Source organism: Marmota flaviventris, chromosome 19 (genome assembly GCF_047511675.1).
Source record: "Marmota flaviventris isolate mMarFla1 chromosome 19, mMarFla1.hap1, whole genome shotgun sequence".
NCBI classification, from domain to species: Eukaryota; Metazoa; Chordata; class Mammalia; order Rodentia; family Sciuridae; genus Marmota; species Marmota flaviventris.
Window position 1 is genome coordinate 19,999,673 of NC_092516.1, and position 19,063 is coordinate 20,018,735.

Here is a 19,063-nt window from a genome sequence, read left to right on the forward strand (position 1 = left end):
CCCAGTTCTCTCAAGTCCCCACAGCTCTGATCAAGACACTCTTGAGCATTCTGAGTAAGAAACACGCAAAGCTCCAATCTCCAAGCTCCTAGAACCAAAAATAAACCTATGTACATTTGTGCTTCTAAATTTGTAGCTTACAATGCCTACCACTTTGTTGTGATGAATGATGCAAAACCTTAAACCACAAGGGACAGGAACTAAGTGCTGTCTCTGTGACTTAACCACACCTACGTTTCCCATTTAAGACACACACACAAAAAAACTTCCTGCAAGATTAGTTGCTTCTGAAATTCTGGCTTAAGCCACAAATGTGATTCCAAAAGCATCCCCACATTATTTTATCAGTTAAAAAACATTTGACCATGTTTGCAAGCTCTCAGTTAAAATAAATGTGATCACCAGTAGCCAATGGTCTTTATCAGCTGCTCCAACAAAAACAGCACACCTCTGATAAACTGGGGCTCTCGTAACATGGAGCAGTGATCACCAACTTTCAAGCTTTCAATTAAAAGCTATGGAGCATATACTTGTATAAACGTACAATGTAAGGGTGACATAAGCAAAGTTCAAATGTTTTGTGCACCAGTGGACTGCCCAATATGCTCTTCTTCACAGTCTACCACCTTAACCCACGAGGGGGTGTGTGACAGAAGAGGCAGTTCCCAGATGGTGGTTACTATTGAACAACATAAATCCAGACCAGCTTTGAGGGATTTTCCCTTATTCTGTTTCATTTTCAAAAGGCATTTAAAAAAAAAAAAAAAAAAGGTGTTATACAAATATTGTGTGTATATCTGGGGAAGGAAAAAAAAAACAAAAACCTCTTTTAGTGTAATCAAACAATCAATGAGAAAATTTCTAGTGTCTGAAGTGGCTAGCCAGCAACTCGATCACCTGTGATATCATCAGGTAACAGGTACCTAGGCAGCCAGGTCAACATCTGCACGGGATAAAGGCCCTCAGCCTCTCCAGGGATTACTGTTGACTGGCAGTAACATTTCCATTACATGCTGCTATCATCATCGATGAGACCACTTATTCAGTGCCTAATATATCAAGACACAGTGCCAGTGTTTTATGTACGTGATTTATCTGAATACTAACCATTCTTCAAGAGTTATGTGAGTGGCCTAGGGATGCACCTCAGTAGTAGAGTGGTAGGATGCTTGCCTGGCATGTGTGAGACTCTGAGTTCTATCCCCAGCACCACATTAAAAACAAAACAAAGTAAAAAATATGAGACATTAGTATGTCCATCTTGGAAATGAGATGAGCACATAAAATTTGACCAACAGAACACTGCAATCACAGAGCAGGAAAAGAATTTAAACTGTCTCACTGCTCCATCTCTAGGTACAACAACCTGCACAAAGTAATACTCACTTACCTATAATACTCATCTACATGTTTTTTAAAAATATTTTTTGTAGTAGATGGACACAATACCTTTATTTTTGTATGGAGCTGAGGATCAAACCCAGTGCCTCACACGTGTGAGTCAAGTGCTCTACCAACTGAGCTAAAACCCCAGCCCTCATCTACATGTTTAATGTTACTAATCTGCTAGCATATGCTTTCTCAACAGAACTATATTCGTCACACCTCCAAATTGTATTATTTTTAAAAAAGCATTTTCATATTAATCCCTCTTTCTGCTTCTCTCTCAACAAGCTTGAGGGATATGAAGAAATACCTATCACTGAACAGAAAAATCTGGCACAATCCCAGAATCAAAAGATATGTCTGATCAGTGTATGAGAAAGATATTTTGGTAGAAGGAGATTCTCTTTGAAGAATTTCATTCAAAAAGACAATTATTTCAATAAAAACAGAATCTACTATTGTGTAATTTCTGCCCTGACATTACAGCAATTTAGACACTATTCTGTAATAACAAAAATGATGTTTGGAAACAAAAGAACACATGCTTAAATTTAAAATGTCTTACTTAGAATGATCCAATCCAGCCTCTCTACCCAGGTGGAGTTTCTCCCATCAGCCTCCCTCCCCGGGGCACATGACTGAGGAGGGTGTCCACTAATGCTACCACCTCCCACGGGTCCCATGTACTCAGCACTTACAACACTCTTTTAAACAACATTTATTAAATGTCTGAAAAACAACCATCACTGTCCCCATTTTTACAAGGAGGGAAGGGGACAGTGTGAGAGGAATAGAAGAACTTTAGACAGGGCAAAGGGGAGGGAGAGGAGGGGAGAGGGCATGGGGGTAGCAAAGAGGGTGGAATGAGACAGACATCATCATCCTAAGTACATGGGTATGAAAACATGAATGGTGGGACTCTACTTTGTGTACAACCAGAGACATGAGAAATTGTGCTCTATTTGTGTAATATGAATTTAATTGCATTCTACTATCATATAAAACAAATCAGAATGAAATAAAATTTCTTTAAAAACAAAGAAAGACACTACAAAGCCAGAATTCCCAAGCATGACATCACAGTGCAGAACCTCCCTCAGCCGCTGGTCAGTTTCACACACATTGACTACCTGCTCTGAAACCTCTCTTATTAATACTGTGCAAAGACACAAGAGCTATGACTAAACTGGACAGAACCTGAGACGCTCTAGTGTGAGAAAGTCCCTGGGATGAGATCACCAACAGTGCCCTCCCAGCATCCTTACACGCGTGCACTAGAAACCTAAGAACCAGATTGATAATAAAAACAGAATTCTCTGCCTCCTTCCAGCCTGCCTGTTGAGGATGTGACTGGAATACAGCCACTCCACCGGAACAGCCAAAATGTCATGTGTCTATTTCTGCTAAGAAAAGCAGCCATTCTACTACATGTGGACCTACACGTGGCCCTTGCAATTTTCCAGCATGCTGAACTCCCAACTTCCCCTCCTCTTCTCCCCACTCCGTGGCACTACACCGTACAAGAAACACGCTGCTTGCAAGCAAGAAATGGGGCATGGGCAACCTTTCCCTATTATCTGTGTTTAAAAAAAAATGCGATAAAAATTACACAATTACTGTGGAGTGAAGGATTATGGATAAATATCTCCCTTATGTTTTTCGTCTTTTCCTGTTTTTAAAAAAATACATTAAAAACAAATAAATATGCATAGGATCCAAGTGCAGTGGCTCATGCCTGTAATCCCAGAGACTCAGGAGGCTGAGGCAATAGAATTACAAGTTTAAGGCCAGTTTAGCAATTTACTGAGGCCCAAGCAACTTAGTGAAACCCTGTCTCAAAATAAAAAATGAAAAGGACTGGGGATGTGACTTAGTGGTAAAGTGCCCCTGGGTTCAAGCCCCACTAAAAACAAAACAACAATGGGCAAAAAAAGAAAAAAAGGGGGGAAAAAAAGAACATTTTTTTCCATGACATTATTTTTTTGTAGAGATGGATACAATACCTTTTATTTTATTTATTTATTTATTTTTATGTGGTGCTGAGGATCAAACCCAGTGCCTCACACGTGCTAGGCAAGTGCTCTACCAATGAGCTACAACCCCAGCCCTCCATAATATATTTATTAATTTATTTAGGACATTTTGTTCTTTTTCTTTTTTGTGGAACTGGGAATTGAATCCAGGAACATTATGCCTGTAAGCATTCTGCCTCCTTATAGCAGGGACTCACAAAGTTGTCGAGGCTGGCTTCAAACTTACTATCCTCCTGCCTTAGCCTCCCAAGTCACTGGAATTATAGACATGCGCCACACAACCAGTATGTTTAGGAAATTTGTTAACACATAAAAAGGAGTTAAGAATATAATGAACCCCAAGTTTCTATCAACTAACTTCAACTTCAGTTATCAACACATAACCAATCCTGTTTTTTTTAATGTAACAAAGTATTTCCCTTCTACCCTCAGTGGGTTATTTAAAGCAAATTTCAGAGGTCATATCATTTCATTCAATATATTTTTGTTTATATCTCTAAAACAAAAGCCTTTAAAGAGAACATACAATTGTCATATCTAAAAAATTAATAACACAATTACTTTTTTAATTAGAAAAAAAGTTTTTAAAAAATAAGATCTTTAAAAGAAAAAAAAAAAATGAAGAAAACACTCAATGGCATTACTTCTGAACAGCTCACATGGGTCAAATTTCACTAAAAAGGTCCAGAGACATGGCTGCCCCTATAGTCCACGAGAATAACTGGCAAAAATGACTGTTTCTATTGATCAGTGTTTCTGGGGTTTACCTGTTGAGAACTGCTTCCTTGTCTCCCAGACGACTTTTAATTTTACTTGTCAGATAGTCCAAAAAGAGTGTCCAGATATCCAAACAAGAGAAGTAACCTTCATGAGTAGGCTATGGTACAAAAGAAATCCAGACAATGAAATTACTTAATGCAACTATTGCTTAGAAACACACTCACCAGGGTTTACCTCCACCAAAAGGGCACAACATAGGCACAGACAGACTCCCTCTATTTCCTTGTAACCATCACTGGGGGCTTTTGGTGTCTTCACCATTGACCCCTATGGAACTTAACAAGACAAGGGTGCAGTGGAACACATCATTAGGGAGATGCTATGCAGGACAAACCGAGTGCCCAGTGCCCAGTTCTAGAGTCAATGCTTTTTCTGCTACAAACCATTACAAAACCAAAAGTAAAAGTGGCTTCAAAGGTGACAGGTTTACACATTTGAATATAAGGAAAGTACTACTCGCAAGTCTTCTTATATAACAGATTGAAAAGGAGCTGTTAAGTGTCACCCCCCAAGGCACATGCCATTTGCAAAAGCAAGGGTGTCAACAGGCTGGCAGCAACCTCAAACTAGGTTTTGATAAGGACAAAAAGGAACAAGAGTAGAGCAACTGCAGGGTCCTAGTGCCCGGTCTGCTACGCTGTTAACTTTACTAAGAGCCCTGAGATTCTCTTTCATGAAAAATCCAGGGACCATTCTCTCCAATAGCTAATCTTTACCACACACATTCAGGTTCAAACTGTGACCTCCAAATGCTGGTCCACAAGAGTCCTTTATTTGGTTTTGCTAATGTCTTGCCTCATGAACCACATATTTGGGGATTGGGTCAGATATGGAAAGAAAGAACACATTTACCTTCTTGGATCAGTTTCCTTCTGTTTCTGAGCCACGAGGAAATTCAAAAGTTTACAAGGGCACAGAAGGAATGTGCCAAGAATAACTAACATTGGTGGTAGGTAGCCATGGCGTCCTACATATCGTCTGAAATCACAATTGACCATAGATGCCAACCTCACAACCTGAAAAGCATCCCTGGGACTATACTGCTAAGATCAGTCCGGAGCTGACAGGACCAACCTCAATGACCCATGTCCTGCCTCTACTTCTTACTTGGTAAAAGCCAGGATGTCTATGACATGAAGTGAACCAGGAGAATAATTGAGAAAAACAATAAGAAAGACGTGGAAATAACGTGGGGAGTCAGCAGATAGGCCCTAAGACTTGCACATCCAGAAGATGCGACTTGTCCTGCTATCACTTGCTGAACTTCCCTTAAATCGGTCAGTCACCCAATCATCCTTCCTTTGTTGAAAATATCCACCCTCTAAAGAAAATGACTGATCAGATGCATGCAGAAGTGCTTTTAGGAAAAGCCACCATATAATTACACCTTGATGGCTGCGTTAAGCACTTTACAGTTACATGTGTCACCTTCCGTGCCTTTGAACTGGGGACTCACTACCCTGAGGGGGCAGGGGTGGAGGCATACCCCTGTACAGCCAGAAACGCTGCCATTCACATCTGCACCTGGAGGCCCCACTGGGAGCCTGGCGCTGCACACAGGCTGGCCAGGATGTGGCCTTTGATCGTATCTGTGGATCCAGTCAGGAAGGTCTTACGAGGATAGCCTGACACCACTTCTGGAGTCACCCAGTTTCCTAACTCTCACAGGTGCATTTTAGAAGGTACCTATACTCAGGTTCACTTTTCACATTCTAGGGCTCCTGATCATTGAGAATCCTGACAGGTTTCTCTAGAAATGAACGACACCCCATCTTGTCTTCCAGGGAGTTTACAGCACTCTGTTCTCATCTGCGCTGCTCTATCTGATCTTCACAGTAACCTTGGAAAGTGGCTTGTGTCCCCCCCTCCCCGTATACCAAAGAAGCCAAGTTTCATAAGTCAAGTCACCCAGCCAAGATGACAAGACAACTAAGCAACACAATCAGAACCAGCACGAGGATCAGCTCCCTGTCCAGAATCTGTCCCCCAAGCCACACCACCTCAGGCACGGCTTTAGCAAGAAGGGGCAGATGAATGCGCAGCGGCAGGAGCTGCAGGCCCAGGAGAGCAGGAGCTCGCACAGAAGGCTCGGGAGGCTCAGCGGTCGGACAGTCAGGTGGAAGCCCCGAGCCGGGAGAGAGGTGCTGCAGGAACTGGTGGCAGGAAGTACAGATTGAAGAAAAATGCAGGGAAAGGAACGGAAAAGAAGAAATGGCTGAAGACGTCAGTATCATCCTTTGTCTAATTGCTCTTCTTTCAAAATATATTTTCCAGTACTAAAATTCCATTAATTTGAGAAAGAAAGAAATTCCTAACCCACCTCATTGGGAGCGGAAACTGAAATCTAAGGTAAGAAACTAAAATGGCTCATCCAAGACACAGACCCATAGAAATAACCAGAGTTGGAACATAGAACTTCTGGGGTTCACGTATGAAGAAGGACAAGTAAGATGTGCACACTTGAAAAGTCTTTGTTCTTTAATAGGGGGGGACAATCCCCAGGACCTTGCCCAGGCTGGGCCAGCGCTCCTCACTGAGGCCCAGCCCAGCCCTGGGGCAGTCTCCAGTTTTCCTCTGCATCTGGCAGGGGAGGGAATTTCAAGACAGTTTCATCCCTCTTTCCCAAAGCAGCCCTTCCTTTATGATCTCAGCCCTGACTCCTTATCTTTTATTTTCTGCCTCACTCATACAGGATCTATCTGACACTCACTCAAACTTCTCTCAAATCCAATTTTCCTTGTCCCTTTAAGATTGCATCTTTCTCAAACAGCTTCTCCATCTCCATTGCTCCTCCCACGGCCCCCACCCATCATCTCGTGGTCACCTCTTCTGCTGCCCTCCCACCAGGTCTGTGAGCAGGTAGCCTCCTCCCTGCTCTGCACAATGACCCCCTCCCCTTCCACACATCCTCAAGCTTGGGTCCTCCTCTGTCCTGTCACCTGTGCCCTAGCCCTTGCCCCTGCTCCCAGGAAAGGTCACCCTTACCACTAGGGAATCTTATTTTTACATACCAAGTCCCTCTTTGAGAAAGGCTGGCTTTTAACCCTTGCTCCAAGTCCCCAATCACATACGCATTGCCCACACCACCCAGGCTCGACCCTTGCCTCTTCTAGCCTTATTAAGGTATAGTGTCAGTGCTTGTTTTTTTCTTTAAATCTTTAAAATCAGACGTCCTCTCTGATCCAGCAATCTCATCCCTGGTATACACAAACAGAAAGAGCTACCCATGTGCATCAAAAAGCAAATTCAAGAGTGCTCACTGCAGCAGGATTCATAATTATCCATAACCAGAAGCAGCCAAATCAGCAGTGGAATGGATTTTCAGACAATGGCTTACCACAACACAATGAGCAAGAATGTCCCTGAATTCAAACCTGCTACCAAACCTCTGCTACAAGCAACATGGAGGGAGCTCACATGCAAAATGTCGAACGGGGGCAAAAAAGAAAAGCCAGAGAAAGCCAAGCACAGTGGCACGTGCCTAAATTCTAGGAACTTGGGAGGCAGAGGCAGGAAGATGGCAAGGTCGAGGCCAGTCTCAGCATTAGCAAAATCCTGTCTCAAAATAAAAAATAGCTGGGTGCTGTGGCGCATGTCTATAATCCCAGCAGCTTGGGAGGCTGAGACAGGAGGAGAATCATGAGTTCAAAGCCAGGCTCAGCAAAAATAAGGCACTAACTAAGCAACTCAGTGAGACCCTGTCTCTAAATAAAATACAAAATAGGGCTGGGGATGGGGCTCAGCAGTCAAATGTCCCTGAATTCAAACCCTGCTACCAAAAAAATAAAAAATAAAAAGGGCTGGGGGGCTGGAATTTGGCTTAGAGGTAGAACGTTTGCCTTCGATCCTCAGCACCACATAAAAATAAAATAAAGATATTGTGTCCATCGATAACTAAAAAGTAAATATTAAAAAAAAAAAAAAGATGGGGACATGGCTTAGTGGTAGAGCACCCTTGGGTTCAATCACCAGTACCAGTACCACCACCACCACCACCCCCCCCCCAAAAAAAAACAGATGCCAGGGGCTGGGGTTGTGGCTCAGCAGTAGAGTGCTCGTCTCCCACGCGTGGGACCCTGGGTTGAATCCTCAGCACCATGTAAAAAATAATTGAGTGAAATAAAGGTATTGTGTCCAACTATGAAATAAATATTTAAAAAAAAAACAAACAGATGCCAGACAAAAAAATACCAAACATACATTATATGCTTTTCAGAGAAATTCTAAACCAGACACAACTGACCTGTGGTATCCAGGCCAGAACCATGCTACTTCTAAGTAGAAGGGAGGGAGAGTGATTCAGGGAAAGGTCGTGAGGGAATTTCTGGGGTGCTGGTAAAGTTCTATTCCTGACTTGGGTGGTAATTCCATGGACATGTTCATTTGGAGAAAATTCATCAAGCTGTACATGATTTATGTATTTTTCTGTATTGTGTCATGCTCTATTTGAAAGCTTATTTGTTTTAAACATACCCACAAATAAGCAAAGGGACAAGGTGTGACAGAAACGTTAAATCTAGACTGTGGTAACAGTTACGTGACTATCAGTTCAATGAAGTGTCAAATCATAATGAGTGAATTCCAGGGTATGTAAAATTATACCTCAATAAAATTTTTAAAAGTATGTGTGTGTGTGTGTGTGTGTGTGTGTGTGTGTAAAACCTGGGTCACTTGGCTACCAACTGATTGAAAGCAAAGGCGGCTAGTGAAGTTTATATGCCTAGCTCCTAAAATATAATGGGAGCTCAAATATATTTATTGAATAGGAAAAAAAACTTGATACCACACAAACTTAACTCAAGAGCTTCACCATATATAATCTGTGGAATTTTAGTGACAGTTACAGAATGGAATTAAAGTCCCTAATTTGAGACTTTTTCTGTACTCTGCTTCCCTAACATAACAGGGGTAAAGAGCACAGACTGTGTGTCCAAACCCTGGTTCTACCACTCGCTGCCTGTATGACCTGAGCACACTTACTCCTGTGCCTCGGTCTCTGTGTGTGTAAAGTGGAGCTGTAGCAGCAGTGCCATCCTCACAGGCTGCTGTAAAGACTAAGGTGTTAGTTTATTGGTACAGAGCACACAGAGTAAACACCGTGAAGGAACAAGGAAAGGCCACGTTGGTGCTTTACCTGATGAAACGTGTACTTGAACAAAAGCGTCAAAAACTCTACCACCGGGAACTGGGAGTAGGACTCGATCCTTCTCAGGTGAACACTTACAAAGAGCCGCAGAAAGTCAGTAAACTTCTCAATGTAGCTAGATAAGACAAGAAGACAAAAAGTGACCAAATGAACCTAGCCATCTTCCTCAGAAGAGAACTTAAATTCAACCCAAATTTCATTCAGTATAGAACTATATAGATTTATATATTTTTTCAGTTAAAAATATAAAGACCTACAACAATTACCTACAGGACAGGCAACCCTTCATTCCATTACCACCTGAAACATAGCAGAAAAGCAACTTTAATCCTTAGACACCATCCACCAAGGCTTGCTGTGAGCTAGTGCTCTCTTATTTCCTCACTCATTAGTATTAAGACTCAATTAGAATGAAAGGAAATGGTGCTCAGAAGTTGATGGCAGATTATTGTGTTATTTCAATCTTGCAAATCTAGAGGTCTGGTCTTCTGTACCAAGAGGCCAAAATATTAAAACAGGTTGTGCTACAGACATAACAACAAGGCTACATGAGGGCGTGGCATCTAGGCAAAAGACATTCAGACCTACACCCTAACACTCAGGTCTCCCCCTCTGGCTCCTGGAGCCAGTGAAGCTTAGCACATCCCACTCCACCCTAAAAGTGATTTTCAGCTCTAAGAAGGAAGGCTGTGCTGGCCAAGGCTCAAGGACAATTTAGTCTGACACTTCCATTTGACAGATGAAGCCCAGAGACGGGCCAAAGTCATTCCCAATCCAGGGCTCTTTCTTTTCACATCACAGTGAATCCCCAACTCATTTGTATTCACAAAATCATTTCACAGAAGAGTGTGGGTCACAGCTGCAAGGATAAGAGATTTTTGTTATTAAATACACAGCACATCATCACTCTCACATTTCAGAAACTGTCATTTTAAGCCCCTCGATACCAAAAGGTGATTAGAAAATGAGATGGACATACCTCCAAAAATCACATTTCAGAGACCAACAAAAAAGTAAGAACATAATAGGCCTTAGCCAAAAATTAATGTCTAAAAGCAATTCTGAAACTCATACCTGCAAAAGCTGTTTTTTAAAAGAGAGGTGTGAAATAATAAAGGTGAAAAGGCAATTACTCCTCAGAGAGCAAAACTGGTCCAGAAATAAAATGTCCCATGCCATTCGCAGGACCTATCTCCACGAGGGTGGCCAACTGCCTGTATGACTTCTACTCAGCCAGCTCACAGACACATGAGCTTATTCTCAGCTTTTTTGAAAATATGTGATTTTGATCGGATAAAGAGAATGGCTATTTCTGTATACCAAGGAGTCAAACACTTGGAAACATGCACTAAATGGCTGAAAGACAGCAAAGTACAGGGAGACTGCTCTCTGATGTCTCCAATCACTAACACTCACGGGTGCAGACCCCTCATTCCTCACTCAACATGTTTATTACATTATATTTTTACATGATCTTCAAAGTCACCCAGTTTACTGCTCTTTAGTAAAATGTACTCAATTTCCTATCACCCATAAAAGACCAAAGAGAAGCATGGGTAAGATATCCAGCAATCTCAATTTTATTTTACTGTCCAACCCAATTTTTTAAAAATTACAAACAAGGCTGCTCAGTATTTAAACTATAGGTTTGATTTCACCTCATTTTCTTTCCCTTGCCCACCTTCTGGTACAGGTGCTAATGAACAGTAGGAAGTTAGGAGGGGGAGGCAATAGAGGATGAGAGAAGCCAAGGACCCGGTTAAGCAGCTCCTAAACAACTGAGGACGGACAGAGCTGTTTAGAATTAGTACAAGGGACCCCAGAACCAGAAACAAGCACACAGCATTATTTATGTCACCTTTCTGCCTCCAGGTACCTCTCAGCTTTCACAGGGCAAGAGGAAGCATAGGATTAAAATATGAAACCAAGAGCACAGAAGTTACGTGGAACAAAATCAGTACACAGATAATCCATGAAGACATTTCTATACCATCTGGACTAAGGCATAACAGTGCATGGGACTGTGTTGTGCCTCAAGGAAAAGTCAAAACAACTGATACTGATGGTTGGTACAAGCAGCTACATTTTATTAACATATGAAGACAAGACAGACTTTCTTAACCAAAACTAGAAAGGAGATGAAATTGTGTGAATACTAAAACCTTTGTGTTCTTATAGAAAGTTACCATTAAGTCATGAAAAAATATACCATACCATGAGTTTCTGTATTTATACAAAGCAAATGCCACACAAACCTTGTTTACAATGAACCAAACCAAAATAATCATACGTTATCAATTTTTTAAATAGAAACATTAAAAAAGTGTCTGATTGTCTGATTTCAAAAGCATAAATCTTTTCACTTTAGGCAATTACCTTTATATTCTGCTACTTTAAGAAAAAGGAAATAGCTTAATTCTGTTATAGCTTAATAACAACACACAGTCCAAGGAAAACTCATTAAGATATTAACAACTTTTACTGTCAGGCAAGTTATATTTTCTAATTCAATACAATTTATCAGCTTGGATGTTTCTGAACAGTCAACAGGATTGTTCATAATATGTTTCCAATTCCCCTTGTGTTTATGCAGCAATGGCATCGGGTTAATGCAAGTTGTAAGATACATAAATGACATCATCTGCAAAGGAAATAAATAATGATCACTGCCTCTGACTACTGTGATGAAGTCATCTTTTAAAATATTTTAAGAAAAATGGGCCTGGGCAATCTTGGGCTCCATTCCAGGGAATCATAACAAAGCAAAATAGATGTGCTCCACATTAACTTGGACTCACATTACCATCTCTCCTATCATTTGATGAGCACCTGTCATTTGGGTAAAACTCACAATAATAGTAATCCTTGGTACATTTACACTGCAAGATGTTCACTTGGAAAAAGTCAAAGAGTAAAAACTGACAAGCAACACCCCGTGGGAAAGGGCGACTGTGACTCCTGTACCTCCCGGACCTCTTCTCCTGTTCTTGCCTACGCAGGAGCAGCAGAGTCAGTTCCTGTACCACCTCAGACCTGCAGGCAAATAGTGAGGGAGAGGGGGAAGAGTGGTGGAGGGAAGACAGGAAATGGATGGGAAAGAAAAAACAACAACCTACACCATCCACCATCACTTTTCATGTCATCTCATTGCCCTGGACCACCCTAGCCCTTCCAGCTCATCTGGGACTTACTGTACACACCTACCTTTCTGGTCCTCACCAGGAGCCCACATTCTGAAATCAAAGGGGATTACAGACACTGCGGCACAGCATGCTAAACAGCCAAGGCCCTTTCTCAGGACACAACCCACTCACACCTGTTTCCATTACCTCTCATCGAGCTCTTCTAGCCTGCTCTTCACTGTGTGGGCATTGCTATCCTTGGTGATTTTCTGCAGGAGGTAGAAAGTCTGCTGGAACATACGCAGTAAGTACTCCTCGAACTCCATAGGCACACAGTTCTTGGACATGAGTTCATTGATGCAGGACATGGCCAGGACCCCTAGCCGGCCGCGCTCCTGACCCAAAACACAGTTCTGGCTGCTACCATTCACTGATGCCATCTTTCTGGCCCGGATGTCACAGCCAAAGCGCGCAAAATGGAAGATGGTGGTGAGGAGGGACGGGGTGATGCTGGCAGACAGAGGAATCCAACTGAAGAGGTGGGCCAGGCACTCCAAGGCCAGGGAACAGATATACTCACTCTCCGCATCGAGGATGGGAATTGGCTGATTCAACAGTTTGGCTGAACTAGGACTTTGCAACAGGTTACTCAGTAAGTCACCTAAAAATTTAAAAAAGGTTTTTACAACATCCAGTATCAAATCTCTTAATAATCAATGAAAAACATGAAAGAAATGTGACCAGGCAGATAAAGACTACAAGAAGATGGTCAAAATGTCTAATACCAAGGACGACTAAAATCTATTTCTACTTTAAATCTAAATCTATTTTAATGTACAAGAAAAATGCTGCACTGGGCACAGTGCACAGGCCTGTAATCCCAGCAGCTCATGAGACTGAGAAAGGAGGATCACGAGTTCAAAGTCAGCCTCAGCAATGGGGAGACGCTAAGCAACTCAGTGAGACCCTGTCTCTAAATAACATGCAAAACAGGGCTGCGTACCCCTGAGTTCAATCCCCGGGGAAGGAAGGAAGGAAGGAGGGAGGAAGGAAAGGAGTGGGGGAAGGAAGGAGGGAAGGGAAAATGCTGCACATTAGTAAGTACCACCCCAATACAAAGACAGTCAATGCATGTTAAGAGACAATTTTCAGGAGAAGAAATACAAAAGGAAAACCAGCATACAGATAACAAATTAAAAATCAGAAAACACAAATTAAAAGGAAAGTGAGAAAAATAAGAATGTTGGAGAATGCTGAATTCAGAGGATGAGGAAGGGATAGAAGAATGTTCACTGGCAGGAGCATGGGCACTGTGTCAAGGGATCCCTATTAAGAAGTTACTTTGGGGTTGGGGTTGTGGCTCAGTGGTAGAGCGCTCACCTAGCACATGTGAGGCTCACATCCATGTAGAATCTGAACATTTTATTATTTTGTGGTAAGAGAATGGGACTAAATGACAATGTCTTAGGATTTCTGTGGATATACAACTGACCTGTGGGACCTTCCAAAAAGGGGGAAGGGGGACCTCCAAAGGTGCCCAGACCTGTCAAGAACTTCTACTTTAGTTTTTAATATAAACAAGTAAGTTAACCTTTCTCAGTCTGACCCTAATCTCCTCAGCCATTACATGAGGGCTGTTATTTTTTAATAACAGGGCTTAATTTCCTAGTTAAAAGTAGATTTAAAAATTGTCCCTATTCTGTGGGCTCAAAAAAATTTTCTCAGGAAGGGATTTCTAATAGCTCCCATTTGTGTTATTATTTGCTTGGCCCGGCAGCCCCATGCTGACAACTTTACATGTGTGTTCTCATTCTCCTTTAATGCCAATTCTCATTTTAATAGCTGTAAGGTAAAAATTATTAATAGCTATGATTAGGAACTGTTAGGATAGCCTAGGCTTAGATGGATCAAGTGTTCCATCTAGTCCCTCGGCCAATAAGACAGAAAAATGAAACTGAAATCAGGTCTGGCTCCAAAGCCAATGTCCTTTCCAAAATACTTGTCAACTAGAAAGATTATTTACCTAGGAAAAAAAGAATAGTGAGAAAGGTAATAATGCAGAAAAATATGCAGGATTTAAAATCATACATAAAATAAACTGTATATGCCATAACTGCAACTATATGCACAAGAACAAAGATACAATGGAATCATGCAAGGTAAAAAAGTAAAAATTGTTTAGATAGAGATGATCTGTGGTTTGTTTGCTTTCTTTTAATCCCCTCAAAAAAAAAAAAAAGAACATTTTAACATGTTTCTCATCTAGGCCTCTTCAGCAGCATCCCGGCCTCCGTGACCTAGATGCCAGCAGCATTTCTCCAGTTGTGTTAACCAAAAACTTCTCCAGATGCCGTCAAATGTTCCCTGTGGGGCGAAACATCCCAGCTAAGAACCACTACTGTAACTGTAGCCTCAACTCAATAAAGTAAGGGAAGACTCTATTCAAGGAGCCCCTAGGAGAAGAACATGGGATCACAAGGAGTTGTGGGTGACCCTCCTGAGTCTCATCTTTCTACAGGTAGTTTATATGGGATAAGTGAAAAGATTTGCAAATGTGACTGGGAAGAGTCATCTGTCCAAACAGGAAGAGACACAGCCAAGAGGAGACTAAGAGGCACCAGCCACAAAAGTGCAGTAGGAAGGAACGGCCGTCCTGGGTGGGAAACACTATCCACATCTTCCTCCTCCATTCATCCTCAGAGGTAGTTAATCTCTTTTTACAGCTGAGGACATCAATGGTCAGAGAAGGTAAAAAGATCAAATTAAGGTCACACAGTAAGTAGCAAGGCTAGGACTCAAACCAGGGGAAGGAGGATGCCACCAGTAGCGGTGATAGTGACTAAGAAGGCCGAAGTTAAGAGGCAGACTGTGTGCCCAGACTTTGGGACAATGTTCTAGCACTCACTCAGTCAGTTCCACCACTCACGAGACTTGTCATCTCCACAAGTTTCCTCCAGAAGCCCCAGTTCCCTTGGTTGTAAATGAGAGAGATGAACCACCAGCTGCTCCACAGCAGTCTGGGCAAGCATTGGAGGAGGCTCAGGAGGGGAACGACTGAGAAACGAACCATACGTGGCCTTCAAATCTTTTTCTACATCCAGGCCTAGAGTAGCTGTTGCGGGTCTTTCTTCTTTGACAGTGACAAACAGAAAATTATACCAAAAGAAAGGGCACGGTAGATGACTGATAAGTATACGGTACAGCACTGGGTACAATCCCCAGCACCCGGGGGTGGGGCAGGAGGACCAAAAGCCTGAGGAGGCTCCTAAATCTGACTGTGAGTGACAGACTTCAGGCAGAACAGTGTACATCCAGCGGCACTGCCCATGGGGTGCGCTAAGGAATTAGTTTGGTTTATTTTCTGGCATTGGAGTTTCTCAGAATGAATTTCCTCTACAAAATTGAGTTTATGGGGTTAAGATTGCTAAAGAAAGAGTTTTCAGGAAATTTTACTTGGTGTCTTAAGTGCACAAAGATAGTTGAGTAAAAGCAGCAAAATAAATGTTGATTAAATCATCAGCACTGTGCAAATAATGGAGCAAGCTCTGATGACCTCATGTACAATTACAAAGAGAAGAAACTTAACAAATGAACATGCAGTTCTTCAAAAACAAAAAAAGAGGAAGTAAACCAGCTTACTTAACTCCCTGCGATCCCCACTCCCCACCAAAAAAAGTCTCAATTTATTTAGCTTTTTCTCAAATACCAAAATTCAGGACTTCAAAAAATTGAATAGCATCTAAATGGCAATTCCCAAGAAGCAGGCACCAATGTGTTTAGGTTTTATAATACAAAGTGTCAGGTTACTTCACCTAAACTCATAAACATAACCTATGCAACCCATAAAACAGACAAACACATATTTCTGATTTGTAAGATCTGATATTCCCCAACTGGACCCCAAGGAAAATCAAGTCTATCAGAATATAAATGGAGTTAGCTCAGAACATACCTGAACAAAGCCAAGTAAAACACAGCTCTTGGTAATGGAAAATGAGTTCAGAAAAACAATTAAATTTTACTGCAGTAAACAGCTGAGGCTAACTTAAACTAGATGCTAGACTAGTACTGCATTACCTATAGACAAATCTAATTCCAAATAACTAATCTTTGCAAACCACAATTAAAGGACAAACTTAAAACTAGGCAAGCCAGGCACAGTGGCACATGCCTGTAATCCCAGTGGCTTGGGAGGCTGAGGCAGGAGGATCATGAGTTCAAAGCCAGCCTCAGCAATGGTGAGGCACTAAGCAACTCAGTGAGACCCTGTCTCTAAACAAAATACAAAATAGGGGTGGGGATGTGGCTTAGTGGTTCAATTTCCGGTAACTCCCCCATATCCCCCCAAATATAGTAGGCAAATAATAGGATGCTACAAAGTATCTGTCCAATCACAAAATCAAATCTATACATCATTTACAAATTTTTCTTTAATCCTTCAAACACTTCAAAATACAAATATGCTGAGCCACTTCAAACACCCAACTTTTATTGGGTTTGCCACCAAGTACAAATAAAGCTGAAATTCCCATGGGCTTTTAATATACTCTAGGACTCTCTGTAATAGTTTTTAATCAAGTAGTCTAATAAATATCTAACAGTTTTTAATCCAAGTACGATAAATGCAATTTGAGATACAGTACTATCAGCAGCCTCAAAATTCATGGAATGTTTTCATTTCTCCAATAACTGAAAGAACTTCAATTTCTACATTATCAGCAACAGGCTATACAAAACAGCCTGAGCTTAGAGACGTCTGCATTCAACAGTCCATTTCCCTGGGGTAAGAGAGAAAGATGTGGAAATACTTCTCATTAGCCACATCAACTTTTACAGTAGAGGAAGAAATATGTGCCAATTCACAGGATGTACTTTACTTGAAAAGCATCTGTGATATTTAGTGTAAACAGAAGCATTTACAAACTAAAAGTTCCTGCTCATACACAATTTCCTCTTTCTATCCATACTTGAAAGTACTCAATGGCTTCTGAAGCAGATATTTAGATGACTTTTGAAACAGATATAACTGTGGACAATTACTACCTACCCATGAAGTATTTAATAACCAATGCTAATACACCCAGGCTTGATTGAATTATTCTTAACCGATGTAAATTCAGCACTGACTACTGCACACTGCTCCCCAATCTATCCTGGCCAACATGACTTCTGCCCTGGTCCAAGGGGGAAGACAGTGCTCCACATTCCTACATCGTCCCCTTCGGGCTGCCTCCACCCTACAGAAGGGGGAGCAGATCTTTAAAGCCCTCAGGCTCATGTCAACCTCAGCACAAGCAACACAGCAATACAATTTGAGAAAAAGAGGAAAAACAAAGATGGCCACCAACTAGGAGGGGCAGCAGTTAAACCTGACAGAAACAGAGGTGAATGACAGAAGATCAGAGACGCCATGTGCATGATGGACAAGGAAGAAGTGCTTTTCAAAAATATTATATTAAACAGCACATGCACCTATGAAAACAGAAAGCTAGCCACTCAGATAGCGGGGGAAGGAAAACAAAAATAGCTTAGGAAAGAACAAGCGTCTGTACGTGGCCCTGAGAGACGCCTGACCGTGTTTAAAGACAGAAATGCTGTAGCTGGACACAGCCCATACCACTTTCTCCTGAGGTCGGGGATGGTGGTGGAGTGGCAGCAGTAACACTGTGTTTGTCCCAGACAGTCTCCAAGATACCTATAAGAAAAGAGAAGCTGAGTTTGAGATATAAAATCCAGCACATAAAAATCAAATTTTAAAAAGTGATTTATTGAAGCCAGGCACAGTGACACACGACTGTAATCCTAGTGACTTGGGAGGTTGCAGCAGGAGGGTCATAAGCTTGAGGCCAGCCTCAGCAACTTAGACCCTGCCTCAAAATAAAAAATAAAAAAGGGCTAGGGATGTAGCGCAGTGGTAAAGCACCCCTGGGTTAAATCCTCAGGACTAAAATTTTTTTTAAAAAAAAGTTATTTGTTGTGAGTTATTGATACCTTTATAATCAACCATCAGTGTTTAAACAGCCAGCTCTCAGCCACATGGCCCCTCTAGCTAATGGCTGCACCTCTCTGCTTCACCTCCAGCCGCCTTCTGGAAGAGCGCGGTCCTCATTCAGGATCTCTGCTGGCCTGTGGCTCTCCCCACTGTCTCCCCCAGCTCTGCTCGTGCCCAGGCCAGCTGGCTGCTGTGTCCTCTCGGGGCTGCTTTAAACCTCATCCTCCTTCACAACTCCATGGTGTTCTGGGCGCTGCCCAAACTCTTCTCTGAGCCCCATGATGCCATCCTTTTCTGGATTTTCTTGGTTTCTTTAAATAAGACTCCACCTCTTTCACCATCTCTACGATGCTCTGCCATCCATCACGATACTACCTGTCTTTCTCAGCTTCTCTCGTTGGCCCTCTTTCCTCTCCTTTCACCCTCTCAGCTGGAGTAGCTCACCCACAGTCACGGCTTCAACAAAACCCTGTAGAGTTTCTCAGGCCAAAACTCATCCCAAACTATATTCACCGACTCCCAGTCCTGGCAGGGATTTAGAAAAAGGCCAGCCATTCACTCACAGTCCTGCAGGTCCATTTGCTTCCTGGATGTCCCAGATTCA

General features: G+C 42.0%; 1 protein-coding gene across 5 annotated transcripts in view; it reads right to left on the reverse strand.

Annotated features, from left to right (window-relative positions):
- Xpo6 (exportin 6) overlaps nucleotides 1-19,063 on the reverse strand; it is a 103,347-nt gene that overhangs the window by 39,185 nt on the left and 45,099 nt on the right. For 2 of the 5 annotated variants that reach the window (XM_027948406.3, XM_027948404.3), the window contains exons 6-11: nucleotides 18,085-18,162; nucleotides 12,675-13,128; nucleotides 12,550-12,578; nucleotides 9,612-9,645; nucleotides 9,334-9,460; nucleotides 4,187-4,296 (exon numbers count right to left, since the gene is read on the reverse strand). In XM_027948406.3, the coding sequence (XP_027804207.1) occupies nucleotides 4,187-4,296; nucleotides 9,334-9,460; nucleotides 9,612-9,645; nucleotides 12,550-12,578; nucleotides 12,675-13,128; nucleotides 18,085-18,162 (832 nt within the window). The remainder of the gene's footprint in view (nucleotides 1-4,186; nucleotides 4,297-9,333; nucleotides 9,461-9,611; nucleotides 9,646-12,549; nucleotides 12,579-12,674; nucleotides 13,129-18,084; nucleotides 18,163-19,063) is intronic. The other 3 variants (XM_027948408.3, XM_027948407.3, XM_027948409.3) reach the window with 2 other exon arrangements.